The sequence below is a fragment of the Pochonia chlamydosporia genome, chromosome 2 (genome assembly GCF_001653235.2).
Source record: "Pochonia chlamydosporia 170 chromosome 2, whole genome shotgun sequence".
NCBI lineage: Eukaryota > Fungi > Ascomycota > Sordariomycetes > Hypocreales > Clavicipitaceae > Pochonia > Pochonia chlamydosporia.
In genome coordinates, this window is record NC_035791.1 from 6,199,292 (window position 1) to 6,217,095 (window position 17,804).

Consider the following 17,804-nt stretch of genomic DNA (forward strand, 5'->3'; position numbering starts at 1 on the left):
TTCATCTTCTGTAGATGTTCTTGCTGAAAGAATTATTTGTAGAAAGTGCTGCAAGAGCCGCAAATTCTCTTATGCGTCCGGTTGACTCCCGATAATCTCACGACGCCGAAACATATATAGAAAATCCACGCTTGTCCTCTCGTATGTGGCTGCAAAGACAGTTAAATGCATAGCCTTGGGCGAATCTTTGACTCTTGGCCATGACTAGAACTTGTATCTGAATTAGCCAAGAAATGTGAGGAGCGTAGCGCCTTCGTCGAAGCATTGCCCAACACTTGAGGCTCTAGAGTGTCGCTCCAATATTGACTTGCTGATATAAAAAGCAGCCCGCGCATGTTGACTAAAAGCCACCGGAAATCTAGCAGGTAATGCCAAGCTCATTACCAATGCACTTCGAAATGTTGAAAATGCATATAACCCTACAAAAGCCAAACATTGGAGGCTTGCTGCTGCGTCCTTATTCGTGGATGTGCACAAAGAAGGCAAGGCTGGTGTCTGCTACATGTAACCATGCGACGATGAAAAAGTGTAATTATGGTATTTGGCGTAAAGAGCATAGCGAGAGTACCAAGTACGGCGTTGGACAAGACAGGTATGGTGGTGATACGTATCGCCATTGGCATCAAACAAGGCCATGCCAGGACCTTCGGATTCAACAACTACTTCCATCTTTGGGCAACGCGGTTAGTAGAAGAGACAAGGGGGGAGACTAAGCTTTCTTATTCCAATTTCAGACCCATTCCATACTAGTGGTGAGCTAATTATGTGTCCAAATATTCAGATGGAGGCCACGGTCAGAGGATCAAGGAAATTCCCCCGCCACTCCTTGCGCATCGAGTGTGAGATGCTTCCATATTATCCAGTTACATACGCTTAGTTACACCACTAGTGCTGTGAGGACCCAAACGTTCCTTCTGGACATATTTATTTAAGCCCGGTTTGCACAGGGTCTGGCGTGAGGAATTGAGACTTCCGCACTTGGCCTGCACATACGACAAGAAATCGTAATATACATTGCCATTGACACACCAACGCCCAAATATGAAGGTATTTATAAACTCAGGCCCTGGAAATGTGTTGCTAACTTCGATGCCCAGTCAACAATCGCTTTTGCTGCTGTCTCCGTCGTCCCCGTTGTTCTGGGCAGCGCCATCGTACGCGAAGTCCTTATTCCAGCTGTGCAAGACCTGTATCTAACAACGGAATTCAAGGTTTGTACTCCAAGCAAATGTCGATGTAACCACGTTCAGGAACAGTTTTGTGGTGTCAATGGCATTGGCTCCGACTGCCTCGACGATCGTGTATATCAATGCAATCGAAACACAGGGAAGGCCTGTGATTATGGGTACCGGCGCACCTGTGCCCAGTGCGGATCGCTTATCTGTTGATAACATTGCGGTGCTTACTTGTTTACCGCGACATATCAAAGCAGTGCCACAGGAAGCGGACTCGAAACCACGACGAACAGAAGATATATTAGGAGAAATGCTGTGAGGTCATTTGAGATGGAAGGCAGTCAGCCACCAGTGAAGAGGGTAGTCACTAGGAGCATTTAGCATGATGAGGGGCCAAGTTGTGTTTAGGAATTGCTATGTAGAGCTCAAGATTATCTGGAAACAAACCAATAACTCTGTCAATTCACAAGACGCATCCCTACACGATCCTGTAAGATACATGCTCTTACAACTGGTCCCACATGATAGACGCCGGCTGTAAACAGGCCGAATTTTCTTTATCCATGACTTGGGCCAGAGTTGGCTTGTTCTCAGGGAAAAGTTCGATGAGCGTGGCCGTGTTAGGGCGGAACTCGGACAGTCGGAACTTGTCCCAGAGGCCGCAAGCTGGGCTGCGGATGAACGCGCCGAAAAAGTCCTGTAAGAATTTGGAAGCTTCCCTTGTCGTCGTGTCACTTGCGATTGTGCGGTTTGCGCCCAAGAGATTGTATGTGCCCATGAGCAGGGGAACGTCAGCTGCTTGGCAGTAAGTATGATGAACATTGATAGCTTCATGGGGTTGGGCTTACTGACCTGCGTGATAGGCTCTCATCCATGGATGAAGTGTGACTTCGGGGAAGACTCCCTTGTAGAGATATCGCCAGACAGGAACCTTGTTTAGAGCGCGGAATCTTATCCGAGTCAGGTATGCGCGTGAATGTAAAAGAGTTCTGGAGGCCTTACCTAGACTCAAGGGCAACATTGCAATCAAAGAAGTTCTCGGTGATAAGGTCAGAGAGTGTCTTGTTGATGCCGTTGGCATTCCAACTGACGACGGAGTCGCCCTCGTCCTTTGTCGTGCCCAAAAGAGTTGGCTGCGACGGCATGGTTTAGTTTCAGTTCAAGATTTCCAGGAATTAGATGTTTCCTTACCACCAACGCGAACTCGCCCGCGTTTCCTCGCCTTTCATACTCTTCCCTTGTGAACAGAATCTTATTATCCACCATGGGCATCCCCCCGTACGGAGATCCAATCTTGTTCAATTTGGAACTTGAGATTGCGTTCTTTAGCTTCTGGGCATCTACTTTTCGCATACACTCCAGCTCTGCCTTGCGGTCATCGTTCGCACAGCCTACTTTCTTAGCCACACGCACGAACTCAGAGTCCACGTCGCTCAGCGGCCGGTTTAGCATTTGCTGTGCCATCTGCACTGTCCCGCTCTGCAGTATAAGACCGGAAACGATGGGATCGCGAGGGTGCGAGTACATCATTGCGTCGACAGAGACCGCACCGGCAGACTGACCGCCGAGAACGATTCGACTCGGGTCGCCGCCGAAGTCACGAATATTGTCACGGATCCATTCTAGCGCGAAGCGTTGGTCGCGAAGGCCAAGGTTTTGGGCTTCCAGGGCAGGAGAGTTGGGGAAACCAAAGATGTTAAGGCGGTAGCTGCCATCTGCGTTAGACTCTGCTTCAAATACGAGGTTGGAATGCTTGAGGCTTGGAAATCATTGTCAAGTGTCGGCAACTTACTTCCAAGTGACGACGATGATGTCTTTGTTCTCAGCAACAAAACCAGTGGGATTGTATACAGGCACGCTACTAGAACCCTCGCCATACGCACCACCGGGAGACCAAACGTATACCGGCATTGGCTTGTTGTAGTTTGCCCCTTTTGGAACATAGATGTTCAGTGTCAAGCAGTCTTCCGACTCTGCGGTGCTTGGCTTGAAGGCACTACCCAAGGGCAGATCGTACATGAACTGGTGGCACGAGGGACCGAGGCTCGTTGCTTTAATCGGTGATGATGCTTCATATCCACCTTCTTTGCCGTAGTTTTGCAATGGCTGGGGCGGCTGGAATCGCAAATCACCAAGAGGCGGCTGGGCGTAACGCACGCCGAGGAAGGCGTTGACGGCATCGTGAACTTGGACACCGCGCATAGGACCATACTTTGTGTTTGCAATAACATCAGCGGCGCTGACGCCTGCTGTGGCAATAACAATTATCTCTTGGAGCTTCATGATCGCGGTTTTCGATTGAAGATGGAGTTAGAAGTGCAGTTTGAGTAATGGGTGTGCAGCGTTTCTTATACATCGACGAGGATTGCGTACGCGTGTCTACGATAGGATAAAGTTTTAACTCGTCATAGTATCTTCATACCTTCCTCGTATTCAATCTTTATTACGAATGGCATAAGGTGAAGTCCAAGTTCTCGGTAGCTCCTTGGCCAAATTAGGAAACGAGATCAATGGGCCACGTTTCCGGTAAACCATATTTCTTCGTCTGTAGAAGCCACGGGCGAGCATTCATCGTTTTTGAGAGAATCTGCAACTTCTAGTCACGTATCAAGTCTAGATGTCTTGAGAATTTAGTCTGGACTTGATACGTGCCTCAAAATGATCATCGGCCACCAGCATCTATTCAATCTCCCAATGCATGCTCTACTAATGACGATACAACAATTCCGGATATTATTATTTGGAGTTGAATCCTCTGTCATGACAAGAAAACAAGCTAAGGTTCGCATGAACTGAATCAACACGTGCCGATACCCAGCAGGCATGAAAATAGGATACGCCATCATCGTTGTCAACCGCCACGGCTCCAGAATGTGAACATGATGATTGGCATGTCTACCATCAACGGAGCCAGGGCAACACGTAGCAACGTTTTATGCGTCGAATTGCCAGTAAAACGCATAATAGATGACACACATAAATAAAAACTCAAAAAGAAAATAATTGACGTAGTCTGGAGCCGAATTGAGTTTCGTATTTCGAGCCTATTCTTCCATTGAGATCGATGTGTTAACATTGCACGAACTTGACCACTTGGGCTATTAGCTTATAACACACTCGTAATGGTATTCAGAATTCGATTTGGTCGTAGCTAGGAGGGAGTACTAAGCGCTCAAATGCTGATAGTGTTGCTTTGCTAGCATGCAATGACGATGTCCAGAGCGACTGCCTGTGGACTGGTATGGTTCGAACAGCCTAGAACACTCGGAGCTCCGGCATTGTCGTGTCTAGTGCCAGTCTATGTTTCGTTTTGTCAATTATTTCGGTTGCATTTTGCAGTTTTCGTTTAAAATTTAAGCTTTTGTTCCTTATGCAACGCTCGCCTCCACAACCAACGTGGTGGCTACACCACAGGCATGAAGCACCAATTTAGCCATGGCTTTGGCCATGAAAGTTGTCAGCTGTGATGGCTTGTTATGCTACGTGCGTGGGGGTTCATTCATAGTTCTACCCAATTTTAAGCGCTGGTTAAACGCCAGTGTCTTCAGATTAGTACGAAACGCTAATCCACGTAGAAAGGGCCATGACAGGGAGTCTTGTTACAAAGCGATGAGAATAATTACGCTAGTATTCAAGCTAGAAAGTATTAAGTAGTTTTTCATGGGACGAAAGCTATAACTAATTCGAAAATAATAGCTTTAAACTCGTTTCATACTGTGCGGGTGCTTGGCTCGCCCAACTATCACTGCTAGACCACCCACGTCATTGAAACTAGACGGCATCGGAGCCTAACAAGAAACACAAACTGAAGATCGAAGAAGTTGCCGCTGAAGTAGAGCTGCTCAGGGTATTTAAAATAGCAGGTAACGACTTAGACCTCTCTGTACATGTGCACAAAGGTCATCAAAGAATGAGCTTTTACGAGATTGGCAACTACAAGGTTGTAGGACAAGAATTGTGTCGAGACTACCCTGATGAATAAACAGATTTGCCACTTTCCGTGTCATTATGGTAAGCATTGAAGAAACTGATGATGGAACCTGGTGATAGCCATGCATGGAAATCTAGCCTTTCGCCTCTGTGGACCATTTTAACACTGGGAACCCCAGAACTTGCATCCATGTCGCTTTGAAGATGGCACAGTTGTTGGCATGGGAAACAAGCACAATGGACGAGACAGACCTCGCCAACGAGTGGTTAGGTGACGAGCCTTTGGACTTGCGTGACCCTTGCTCGCCTGATCGCATACTGCATGCAGACCATCGATTCAGCCCTTGTTTGCCTTCGTATGAATTCAGTGAGGTTGCCTCTAACTTTGAGCAGAATGGTACCAGACTCATGCCAGGTGAATGGATTGGGACGAACCGTAGCAGCGGTGTAAGCGCTGTGACAGAGGGTGTGAGGCTTGCATATGTGTAAGAACCTTGACCTAATGGTCGCCTTTCTCGAAATCTTGGTAAGAGACAATCGGGTGGTTCTCATCTGTATCTCAACTGGTGTCTTGGGAACAAACGACGTCGAAATCCTGTGCTAGATGTACGGTCTAAGCTTGGATGTGTGTCTATGAGCCGCTGGCCATTGATTGCTGCGGGAGGCCGAACCGTCATCACTGACCTACAGCTGAGCTCTTTCATGGTCTACAACATCATCTATTGCAGTTGAATGTGGGGAACACCATGTGGGAAAGGATGAGACCGGAGAGCTGACCCAACTTTGTTCATCCTTTGTGCTGGCCATTTCGTAACATGGTCGGTTTCCTTGCAGAGCGGTACATGTACAATGCAGGCCGAGAAAAACCTTTCTACAGCGGCAGCATTGAGCCAGTTGGGAAGGATATCCGTGGCAGGCACACCTCCGACACCTCCTCTAGATGAATTGAGGCATTCCGGCACTGGGGTTACACGGAGTTTGCGGTCCCAACTCAACCATCAAACCCGGAAATACGCACAATACTACTCCGTGGATGCAATGGGAACACAAAAGCGGTGCTCACGGACGCCCTTTGCTTTCCCTGGCTCCGAAGGCACGGAATCAAAGGGAGTCGGCAGATCCTTGCATTGGTTTGCAGGCTACATGTGTAGATCGCCCTTTTCCGGGGTATTTGGCACAGCCAGCAACTCCAGAAGACACACCTTTGGAAGTGTAAATATCCCTACAATCCCTGTCGTCGTAGCTTGTTGGCGTCTGCAGGCCGTGTTGCGCACTTGGTGCTCAACCAATACCGTTCTTCGTGTGCTGAGTTGTTGAGTGGCTTGCAGAAAACGAGAGCTGACGTGCGCAACGATGGCACATGAGGCATGTTACGCTGAAAATTCGCCGAAGCCTCTGGGCCTTTTCGTTTTTACTCCGGGCGTTGGGAGTTGTCATATCCTCAAGGATGACTTGTGGTTGTAACTTATTACTAACCAAAGCCCACGGTCAATAAGACCTTGACGGTTCTGCGTCGAAATATCCCAATGTGTGTGGTACGAAACTATCTTGGCATAGCAAGAACGGGAACATGGAAATATTCACGGCATGGTATCAAGCACTTTGGACATGGAGAACTGTGATGAGATGTTGTCAGCACGACTGGTCTCGTCATATCGAATTCCAGTACAACGCCGCCAGCTGCGGGCGGCAGGGAAAAGTCTTCGGATCGTGCTAACCATATTAAATCGAATTTTCGCTCAATTTAGTCTAAATCTGTGTTGTCGATACGGTAGGTCATATCAATTGTGTGCAGTGGCGTTTCCGGTCGCGTCCGTCTCTTCGACACCGTAGCTCAGCATAAGTGCCGGCTATCCAGTTCATCACTGAATTTCACTGATGGCAGGAGTACCATATTCAGCAATTCATTTGTTTGCCTCAAACGAACACGGTGTGTTGAAAACGCTTGTGCTTTGCACGGATTCTGTCTTTACCCATTTTCAAGCAGGCTGAGCTGCAAGGATGCTGTAGGGAAACGCTACGGGGAAGCACGTTGGTTTTCAAAGGTGTCCAAGACATTTCTGCAGACGCTCTATGCAGCTTACAACACGGGTGTGCTGCAGTACGGCCACATAGCCATGGATGAAGGGGTCAAGGTGTGATGAAGTCCACACAGCCCGCCACCGTCACCAATAATCACAGTCCTTTCAAAGCCTTGTTCGGGCACCCCTGTTCCCGTTGTTAACACGGAAAGATCAGTTTCATCGAGAGAGCCCAACACTTGGGAACTCTGGTTGGCCTGGCATTCAATCGTCGCGTGGTGGTTCTGCAGGCAGTGCGTAACTTGCTTGAGTCGCTCTTGACGTGGTCATTGCCCATTGACGGCAATAGTTCATAAAGTGGCTACGTTCTGACGCGAGTTATTCGCATTGGGGATATCAAAAGCACAGCACATTGGTAAGAAACTGAGAGTTGTGCTGATTGACCAATGTGGCCAAGTTGGTTGACACACCATGAATGGCTCGTAGATAAAGGTCAAGCTCTAGAGCGCATGATCTCATAATCCTCAGACTACCATTTTCTGCGGCCATCCTCTAACCTTTTAATCTGTTCGTAGCACCTCATTTGTTAAGTGAAAGTGTGCCACAATTCTCTCTTAAGCTTTCTTTTGAACTTGGGGTATCTCCGCCATTGAGGCACATTGTCCATCAGCTCGACGTCTCGCATCACGCGTTGAGGAAGGCTGCAGCCATTCGATGGATTTAGAGGTACACCATGTCCTCGCATGAATATTACGTTGACCCTTTTGGTCTGCCGGGAGATGGTTCGGCAGCCGCCGGAGACGCCTTTGCCATGGAGCTCGTTGATGATTGTGTGTCACACTTTCCGCCACGGGAACCTGAACAACCCTCTAACGCCTCACTTTACCCTGACGGTGAAGCTGTTACGAAAGCTTATAGAGAGCAGACGGCATTTACCGGTGGTAGGTTCGAAGACAGCGACAATCTCCTCTGGCAAGATACCCAAGCGCAACCCATTTTTGACCCAAGCCATGGTGGCGATTCGTCCAACTTGCAAACAGGCTTAGGTCCAGCGTATGTATCACCTAGAGATCGGTCATTGCTTTCTTCGTCTGCCGATGTGAGAAAAGCAAGGCAGGTAACCCGAAGCTGTCTGGATTTGAGCTAATCGAGGTGTTAGGGTACGATCGATCGGCCACCCTGCCGACAGCCAGTTTCAACATGAATCTTCATCCAGTCGGCCGCAACACCCAGCGGGATTAGATGTACATCCGGCACCGTCGAACGAAAATGAAAAGAGTCATCAAAATGATATAAGAAGCTCGCGTCCAGAAGAAGCAGGCTCTGGGTTGATACAAAAGGCTCTTCCATATTCCGTGTCAGACTCTGGCCCTACAGCAAATGTAGCGTCCTATTATGGACCGCTCGGCATAAATAACCCTGAAGCTGCCTCACAACAACATACCACTGATTCAAGCTTTGTGCGGCCATGGAAAGAAAATGGAAACCTTCTAGGACTGGGACCTGGCAACATCCGCGCATCAGAGGGTTCCGTGTCAGAGGCACCGCATTCACTTACAAACGTCACGGCTGAGTCCGATTCGTTTTGGGCCAGTGATGGCGCGTCATTTGTATCACAAAACCCCGGGTATCCTTACAAGGGAGGCAATCTTGAGCCGGGAACGCCGGCCACGCCACAAACCGGGCGATATCTACATCCATCCTCGTCAAGTGCAAGTTATCGTGACGCACCTAGAGGCTCACATAGCTCAGGAAACAGAAAAAGGAGAGCCTCGTCGCTATCAGCTGGCAATGTCTCACGCCAGGTGTCGAGAGGGGGGTTGCCAGCAGCCTTTAGGAGGGCAAATAGTCAGCGTTCTAGCCAGGAGCATTCCCAAGGCGACAATGACTTCGGTGAGCGTCCCTGGGCTTGCCCATTGGCACAGAAATGTGGTAATTCCAGCCATCGGTGTTATGGATGGACCTTCGCCGACGTCTCACGCGTCAAGCAGCATCTGAACAGGGATCATGCTTCAGAGATCACGGAAGACCAGTTCAAAAAGATAAGTGTCCGCATGCCGACCAAAGACGTGGAATCTTGGAAAAAAATATTTCGCATTCTCTTCCCCGAAAGTGAACAACTACCAAGTCCGTTCTTTAATGCTCAGTTTGATGTTCAACATCGAATCAGCCCAGAAAGCCTAAGAGATCATCTGTTATCAAGGGTAGAGAACCTAGACCACATGTCATCTGAACAAAAGGAAGGGTTTAGACGATTCATTGCGGAAACTTCACACACCTTTTTGCACCAAGCACGTCATGATTCCCGGCATGACCCCAAAGAACCAAGTGCCTATTACGGCCTTGGATCGGGTCCGCAGCAACAGGGAAACCTAGGAAACATACAGCACCCGTCACAGAGCTTTGGGCAACGTACAGAGGCATATCCGAGTGTGCTACCAGATGAAGTCGCCAGGGGAGGGCCGCTGCGAGGTGTGGGCGATGGGAACGTCATGCTTTCTGGGCAAGATGAACAGCAACTACCATTTGGGCATACTACTGGGTTTAATACAGAAACCCCAACTGTGCCGGCCAATTCAATTGACCTCCAGTCGATATCTGTGTTTACAAACACGGCCGGCGATTAGGAGCCAGATTGGCATATGGCGCCGCCATGACATTGAAGATCTTCTTTTGTGTGTACTGGTAAGACTGCATCTACCGAGACTCGATGCCCTCCTAGCGAAAGTGAGCCATTCCTGCTGACTTCACAAAAGAACAATATTTGAGACAAAAGAGAGAGCGAAGCTGCTGAATCTCCCTCGTTGGACCCGTCCAAAGATGAGGGAATTCTGTTTGGTGCTCCGATGCACGATTTTGTACTAGTAGATATCGCTCGGAGCAATCTAGGGCCTTGGCGTTTGTTCTTCTGTATGCTTGCACCTTCTGATGGTGCTGGGAGTTGGCGGCAAAAGACCTGCATAAACGGCTCCCAGTTTCGGGATGCTCTAGAGTTGCAAGGCTTGGGATTAAAAATCTGGTTCAATGCAAATTGCAATGGTATTATCACGGTCATGAGTTCTAGACCTTGTCAAGGCACTTTTGTAACCGGCAGACGACACAACATATGTCGGCCTGATGTAACACATCAATTTCTAGATATGGAGTAAACATGAACGGGTGTCGTTTAATGCTGAATACGACTCAAAATGTGACATATATTCCAAACACAGTGAAGCGCAGACAATATTGACGCTGCACCATGCATTAGAGGTTAGAGTGATACGGGATGAACAAGAGGTGGCGGGATCTTGTGCATCTAGACCGCAAGGGAGTACGACGTTTGACGTCGCCGTAATTCTTGGGGATGTTGAGACAACAAGCCGCAAGGAGGAGAAAAGAAAAGCATCAATAAGTGGCATGCTGCATGCAGTTCACTCGCTTCGAACGCTGGCTGGACGGGCCTCATCTCGCATTGCTTGATCTCAAGATTGGACAAGCAATTGGGGACGCCAAGCGGTGACCTCCACAGTACGTCTCCAGATTGCGTCGGGGCGGTCCTGAAAACAATCCAATTGTTTGATAGAAGTTACAGCAATATGTCATGTGTGACCTAGTGCATGATGAATGCTGGTTCCTGGCTGTTAACGAGGTAATGGCTGTTGACACCGGGTTCGTACTTCCGCGCAGGAAATCTGTAGTGTAAGTCGGAATGCAACATCCTTGAACTGCAACTAAATATTCAGGACACCAGAAACTGGGGGTGGTACACCATGACTACGGTGGCTTGGTAAATGAAGACATTTATTTAGCGACAAAGAAAACAGACCAACGCAGTAGTTATTACCAACTGCGTACGCTACTTGCAATCTCGAAGCTATTGGACTTCGAAGAGCCTAAAAGATAATGCGTTCTCTCCCAAGTTGTGACAACTTGGCAGGAGGAAAAAGCAGATTGCCCAATATGCGTTAAGATGGGCACGTCTTGATGCAGGCTTAGCGATCTCGGCCGAAGTATTGCTCAAGTTGAATGCAAGTCTGAGGGTTCTTCTGTGGGTTCCATGTTCACAGAGAGTCTAGGCCACTGTAAATGCGACTTGAACACACATAACTTAATCTCGTCTTTTGTAGCTTGTGTATGTCATCTGCGGTGCGCCGTGAACTATCAGAAATCACACATCTATAACTGAGCCGACGCTGCTATTCGCTCACACTAGCTCCGCTTGCCTACCATTCGGGCTCAAAATCGATGCAGGTTGCCGTTCTGGCTTCCGGAACAAAAATCACCATGTGACTCAAGCCGACGTTCCAGCTTCACTTGACGTCTAGTATGTGTATATCTCTTTGTCGAGCAAGGTATTTAAGTGAATAGAATCACCTCTCGATTCCCTCGAAGATTTAGGTGTCTTGTCTACATTGTTCACTCAGCAATTCACGTTATTCAAAGCTTGCTATCAAAAAGTCAACTACTTGTGCCAACATGTCTCTACCTGCGAAACCTGTCGATTCCAACAATCACGACTTTGAGTTTGCTCAGAGTGGTCTGGTGGCACCTTTGAGCAATCCTCAAATCTTGTCGGATTTGAGTGGCGATGTTGTCTGGGATGCTGATGCGTATCAGTTTATGTCGGAAGAGTGTCCTCCCACCACAAATGAGCTGCTATGGCGACAAGGTCAACTCTGCAGCGTCACAGCAGGCCTTTATCAGGTGACCAGTGGCATCTATCAAGTACGTGGCCTTGATCTCGCCAACATGAGCATTGTCCAGATCCCAAAGACGAACAAGATTATCATCGTCGACTGCTTGACCTCTGTTGAAACAGCGCGAGCAGCGATTCAACTCTACCAGGACTACCACAACAGTCAGTTCCAGCAAAATGCTGACATTGAAGCACTCTTGTACACCCATTGTCATGTGGACCATTTTAGGGGTGCGCAGGCCATCGTAGATATGGCCGGTCCGGATCTCCAAATCATCGGCCCAGACGGCTTTCTCGAACATGCCGTCAGTGAGAATGTGTACGCCGGAGCTGCCATGTCTCGAAGATCCATCTACATGTATGGAGAAGGCTTGCCCAAGGTCTGCAGACGGTTAAATCGGTTGCGGCCTGGGCCAGGTGCCATCAACCGGACAGAGTTCCTTGGTGGCCCCGAAACAGAGCATCACAAGTGATGGCGTTCTCAAGCCTGGGATTGAAGGGCTAGAAATCATTTGTCAACTGACTCCCGGGAAAGAGGCCCCTGCCGAAGTGAATTTTTACTTTCGAGACTACCACGCTCTCTGCATGGCTGAGAATGCAACACACACCCTGCACAACATCCAAACGTTACGTGGAGCGCCAGTTCGCGACGCGAGACTTTGGTCTCCATACCTCGATGAGTCCATCACTCTTTTCGGAGACATGACGGATGTGGTATTCTCCAGCCACCATTGGCCAACCTGGAAGTCTGCAGGCGAGAACAGTGATGCTACAAATGGCAAAGCTGACGACTCGCAGAACTTGGTCTTGACCTTCTTGTCAGAGCAGCGTGACTACTACGCATACCTTCACAATGAAACACTACGCCAACTGAACAATGGTAGCACTCCTGTGGAAATTGCCGAGCAGATTAAGACGCCGTCTGCTCTGAGCGCGCGAACGAACCTGCAAGGTTACTATGGTTCAGTCAGTCACAACGTCAAAGGAATTTATGACAAGTACATGGGCTGGTTTGACGGCAACCCTGCGAACTTATGGAGACTTCAGCCTACCGATGAAGCAACTGAGTACGTCAAATGCATGGGCGGGCAGCAAGCTGTCCTTGACAAAGCCAAGGAGTACCAGAACAATGGAAACCTACGATTTGCCGCTACTCTCTTGGATAAATGCATTTTTGCCGATCCCAGTAATGTGAATGCAAAGAATCAACTGGTATCTATCTATACGACACTCGGGCAGGGAGCAGAAAACGGGACCTGGCGGAACATATACCTTACTGGGGCGTATGAGTTGCAAAATGGACCACAGGGAGCGGTCAACACCATGACAAAGGCGTCTCTGATGGCGCTCAACTTGGTTGAGTTATTCGACACTATGGCCATTAGAATCAATGGCCCGGAGGCTTTTGTTTTGGAGAACAAAATTACCATTGATTTCATGGTGGAGGACATGCCTCGACAGTCCGGGACCGGTCCTGTTGGGTGGCATATGAGGCTGAGCAACGGCGCCATGACTGGGCATGAGATTCCATACGTTCCTTTCCAGGACTTGAAGGATAGCAAAGTTGACCTAACAGTATGGCTTGCGCATGAGACTCTTGTTAAAGTTGTGGGAAGTGCTGCGGCGGGAAAAGATTCTAGCTTGGATCAGACCGGAATTAAGACCTCTGGGGATGCTAACGCGTGGACAAAGGTTACGGCATTGGTGGTGGTGCCTAACAATGCGTTTAACATTGTTATACCATAAGTGAGGAGGATGCTGGATACTACTTTTGTTGCTACCTACGTAGGTACGTAAGTTGTGTCACTGGTTTTGCTATGTCAGCCTCCTCTCTCGACGTCTATGCATTCTTCCAAAGGGACTGTTCTTGATTCCTGAGAAGATTGTGTCATGTACTGCTGTACTACAGCCGAATCGGGTAGGGCGAATCCGTCAGCATCGTTTTCTCGTGTAGGCACACCTCCAATGATGTAGCAACAAGGCCGTATTTCCTCGTCATTCTTCTAAGCCTTTGTTCTAAGCTTGTTTGCCTAATTACCACGATTGACTTTATTTGGTTAGACCATGTACTACAAACTGCGCAAAGGGTTACGAGAGGCACCTAGCTTACCTCCATTCTATTTTCACCATTGCTGCGGTACGGGCAAACGAATCCAGGCCAAAGGCTCAGATGACTCATAATCCGTTTTCCCACTGTCAAGATACGGCCATCCTGTCTCTAGCATCCCTGATAATTTGACTACACTGGAAAGGCTAAGTGAGGGACAGTTGCTGAACTGCCTTTTCCTGCGTTTAAGACTAATAAGTGTTGAGAGCTTTCTCAAGAGCCTCTGCCCTGTAGCAGACAGCTCTTACACTTGATTGCGAGTATGATGACCAGACATCTATTAAAGCTAGCGTTTACTTTGTACCATACCAAAACTATCCGTTGTGCAACTCGCCCGACGTTGTAGCCAGGTCAAATCAGTCGTAGTACGCCGAAACACTCTCCTCACAGATTGAAACCACATTGGGGGCGACCAAGAGGCAGCGGTGGGTTCATGGTGAGTTTTCCCTACAGCTTCGACTGCGCCACGTGTAACGACAGCATCTCAAACGGATTTAGTACAGGTACGGAGACAACCACGATCCTAACGAGGTGGGGGTTCGAACTTCTTTGGGAGACAAGCTGAAGAGTAGCGGCGTCTAGAATCCAGGAAGAGTCGGTTTCCACGACATTCTGACAGGGTTTTTCGTAGGGCGAACCACCAGTATGTGGACTACAACGTACCAATCGGGCGGGATGGGATCAAAAAGAGGCCCGATTCTAATTAGCAACATCGGATTTTGCAGGAGACCCCGATTCCGACCATGTGTTTCTGCCTGGTGTCGCTGGGCTCACATTGGTTCGTTGCCGGTCGACTCTGGTGAGTGTTGGGACAATTCTCCAGAGTTAGCATGGCAGCGACATGTTTCTACTGTCCGAAACATGAATAAAGTGACAAGGCAGATTCGATAAGGTTTGGTAGGGATGGTGGCGACCCTCTTTTCGTGTGTGCGGAGTATAGAACTAGTAGATTCGTGGTGTTTGACAGCTCTGACGAATTTACCCAAGTCACAAGGAGCCCATTCTAGTTGGTAACTTCTGCTCTCACCAACTGTCTTGCAATGTAGGATGGGGAGCTTTATATGTTACGCTACAAATGTTACAGAAAGATTTGATCGATCTTCAATTTGTCGAACAGAGAGGCATACACTAAAGGATGGAGTAATTCCGTGTGCTCGCTCGAAACGCTACCTAGGGAAGTAGTTGTAGGCTGTTCCGTGGGGCAACAGTTGGTCAAGTCGCAGCAAAACAACTGCCGAGACTGCTTATCATGCCCGGCAGCACCGGCCAGCCTGAAGTAAAACAGGGACTGGAAGAAGCCAAGTCGAATCGGAACATGACAGCAGGTGGGTTGTCTCTAGTTTCTAGTGTCAGCCTACAGGTCCCTGCATTCAGCCGCTCTCCAGTTTTCAGAGACAAAAACTAGGCTAAACACACAATCAAGGTTGTACCTTTGGCTGACCTGCAGCAGGAGCTCGAGGCGGATTTCGGCGGAACCGGGCGACTGACCCCAATCTTGAAAGGTTATACATCTCACGCTGTGCTTGTATCTTGGGGGTAAACCGGTGTGTGACTGATCAAAGTCGCGATGTACCGTCCCGTCAATGCTCTTTGACTTCTGACGGGTCTTTTACCAACTCAGTACTCCGCATTCTTTAGGCAGTTTGATGTCACGGTTAATTGAAATGTTGCCGAATTCAGGGCGGCGAGCAGGGTTGTCACGAACCCTCTCATCCAGATAGGGACTAATTCCAGGATCCGTTGCCAATGAGGTTCCCTTAAGTCAGCCCCGTGTCTTCTCCCGTCCTACCAACAGACGCAGTCCGGGACAAGGAGTTTCCGCGACACCGATTCTCAACTGGGTAAATGTAGTCCGTACTCCCTGAAGACCTGGGGTTGCAATAAAAGGTCTTAACAGTTGCCTAGCCACTTTGGTGCCGGGCTGACATTCCTCCTAGTATTAAACTTTGGTGAAGCCCATCTGATGCAACAGTGAAGGATTAGGATGCGAATGTCCAACTTGGACGGCCACGTTTCGTGCGGCGAGACGGATCGCAAAGTTGTCATTGCAATTACCCCCAAATACTTCTACTCCAGACTCCAAACGGTCTTAGGTTCTTGCGACCATGGCGACTCCCATGCTGCCCATTAGAATGTATCGTCAGTTGGAACCAGAGACTCCGTTCGATGGGCGTATACAAATAAGCCGGCATGGAAGGAGGGCTCGCACAGGTTGTACAACTTGGTATGTTACAATATCTTCCACAAGTTCTGACTCGAGCGCTGTATAGCTGATTCAACGTGCAGCAGGTGAGAAACCGACGTGGTTGAGCATGGCATTTTGGTTCGTAAGTCTAACATAGAGCGCCTTCGTAAAACAGAACACGACGAATAAAGTGTGACGAAGGAAAGCCAAATTGCCTTCGATGTACCGCCAGTGGTAGGATATGTGGTGGCTACGATCTTGGAGTCCGTTTCATTGACAGTCAAGGGGTGCTTCGAGCCAAGCGCAAGAGACGTGTTACTACTACATCCATCATATCAATACGGCCGCTATCCCTCGGTATTGAAGGCTCTGATGCAGAAAGACAATTCTTCTTCAGTTGTAGACGCGCGACCGAGGCTGGTGTTGCCATGCACTTGTGCAGCGTCTCATCATTCTGGACCAAACTGGCGCCTCAACTCGGTCACTTTGATGCAGCCGTAAAGCATTCCTTGGTCGCTCTAGGTGCCACATATCATCTCAAGAAGATGAAAACAGGAGTGAGCGGCCAAAAGAATGCTTCTTCAGTCACAGCCGACAAGTTGGAGCTCTTTGCCATGAGGCAATACAACCGAGCCATCGAAAACGTCTATGGTCATCTTGACAAAAAGAATCCCAAAAGTATTGCTTTAGTGCTGGTATGCTGTCTAATATTTGTTTCCCTGGAACTTCTGCGACAAAATAACCGTGCTGCAATAGCGCATTTGCGGAATGGCATACAAATTATCATCTCAGCTTTGGATATTGATCTTCTGAGCGATTCGTCCAGTACACCTTGGACCAAAGACATGGTCTTATCAAATAGCGACTTATGGGATATTATCACTCAATTTCGCAATATCGAGTTTGCATGGAATGTGTTTTCGAACGACGTCTCCCTCACGCTGGGGCTACACCTCCGAAGGGTTTTGGGTGCTCAACCTAAACCCGGTGCATTTAAACCCAAGTCAATTACGAGCGTAAACGACGGGTACAAGGCAAGGACGGAATTTATGAATGCTGTTACAGCTCGATATTCGGAGCTGCAGAAGCATCAGGGCGATGAAGTCTTCTGGGCTCAACCGAAAATGCAGCAGGAGCTGTACTCTCTCCGAACTTGGGGCGGAAAGATCATGTCTGCAATTGAAGCACTCTGGACTAGCCCTCAAGCCCCAGTGATTGGAACATGGAGTTCCTATAGTAGTCAGGTCGACTGGCTTCTCATCAGCAGTGGGCGAACATTAGTCGAGATGATACCATTCGGTGTCAATGCCCACACGAAAGTTGCGGGAAACATGGACATTCAGAATGACGTTACGAGGGGCGTATCTCTTGCGGCCAAAATGCACCTGGAACATGCTGCAACAGGACGACCTCCGTCAGAGTTTAGCCTTGAAATTGGGTTGGTCGCCGTTATGTATTGGGCTTGGGTGTTTAGCACCCGGGCTGAGACGAAAGAAGCAGCCATGAGGATTCTTCAAGATTTGGATAAGATGGAAGGGCCGTGGGATGCCAAACAGATATTAACGTCCCTTCCGGGCATGGTGAAGCCGCGGCTACTGGTCAGTTAGTGACTTCTTCGGCCAGGGATTATGTATTGGCGGGAGATTTATAGAACTGAGTATAAGACGTGACATGATGAAGACCAGGAGGGGGCATGTGAGGCAACATT

The 17,804-nt window shown here is 48.7% G+C and overlaps 4 protein-coding genes across 4 annotated transcripts; 3 read left to right on the top strand and 1 right to left on the bottom strand.

Annotated features, from left to right (window-relative positions):
- Nucleotides 1-1,680: 1,680 nt before the first annotated feature.
- On the bottom strand, nt 1,681-3,458 carry VFPPC_03934 (carboxylesterase family protein; the record flags this gene model as incomplete). The annotated part of the gene is made up of 5 exons (XM_018283375.1): nt 1,681-1,970; nt 2,028-2,125; nt 2,178-2,308; nt 2,367-2,883; nt 2,968-3,458. The coding sequence occupies 5 exons, from the start codon at nt 3,456-3,458 to the stop codon at nt 1,681-1,683; spliced, it is 1,527 nt and encodes a 508-aa protein (XP_018137720.1).
- A 4,401-nt stretch (nt 3,459-7,859) lies between these two features.
- On the top strand, nt 7,860-9,753 carry VFPPC_03935 (hypothetical protein; the record flags this gene model as incomplete). Its single annotated transcript, XM_018283376.1, has 2 exons — nt 7,860-8,179; nt 8,286-9,753. The coding sequence occupies 2 exons, from the start codon at nt 7,860-7,862 to the stop codon at nt 9,751-9,753; spliced, it is 1,788 nt and encodes a 595-aa protein (XP_018137721.1).
- Nucleotides 9,754-11,584: 1,831 nt separating this feature from the next.
- On the top strand, nt 11,585-14,165 carry VFPPC_03936 (beta-lactamase domain-containing protein; the record flags this gene model as incomplete). The annotated part of the gene is made up of 5 exons (XM_018283377.1): nt 11,585-12,223; nt 12,264-13,526; nt 13,727-13,824; nt 13,866-13,961; nt 14,006-14,165. The coding sequence occupies 5 exons, from the start codon at nt 11,585-11,587 to the stop codon at nt 14,163-14,165; spliced, it is 2,256 nt and encodes a 751-aa protein (XP_018137722.1).
- A 1,936-nt stretch (nt 14,166-16,101) lies between these two features.
- On the top strand, nt 16,102-17,759 carry VFPPC_03937 (C6 zinc finger domain-containing protein; the record flags this gene model as incomplete). The annotated part of the gene is made up of 4 exons (XM_022428364.1): nt 16,102-16,135; nt 16,201-16,238; nt 16,288-17,698; nt 17,755-17,759. The coding sequence occupies 4 exons, from the start codon at nt 16,102-16,104 to the stop codon at nt 17,757-17,759; spliced, it is 1,488 nt and encodes a 495-aa protein (XP_022284042.1).
- Nucleotides 17,760-17,804: the final 45 nt, after the last annotated feature.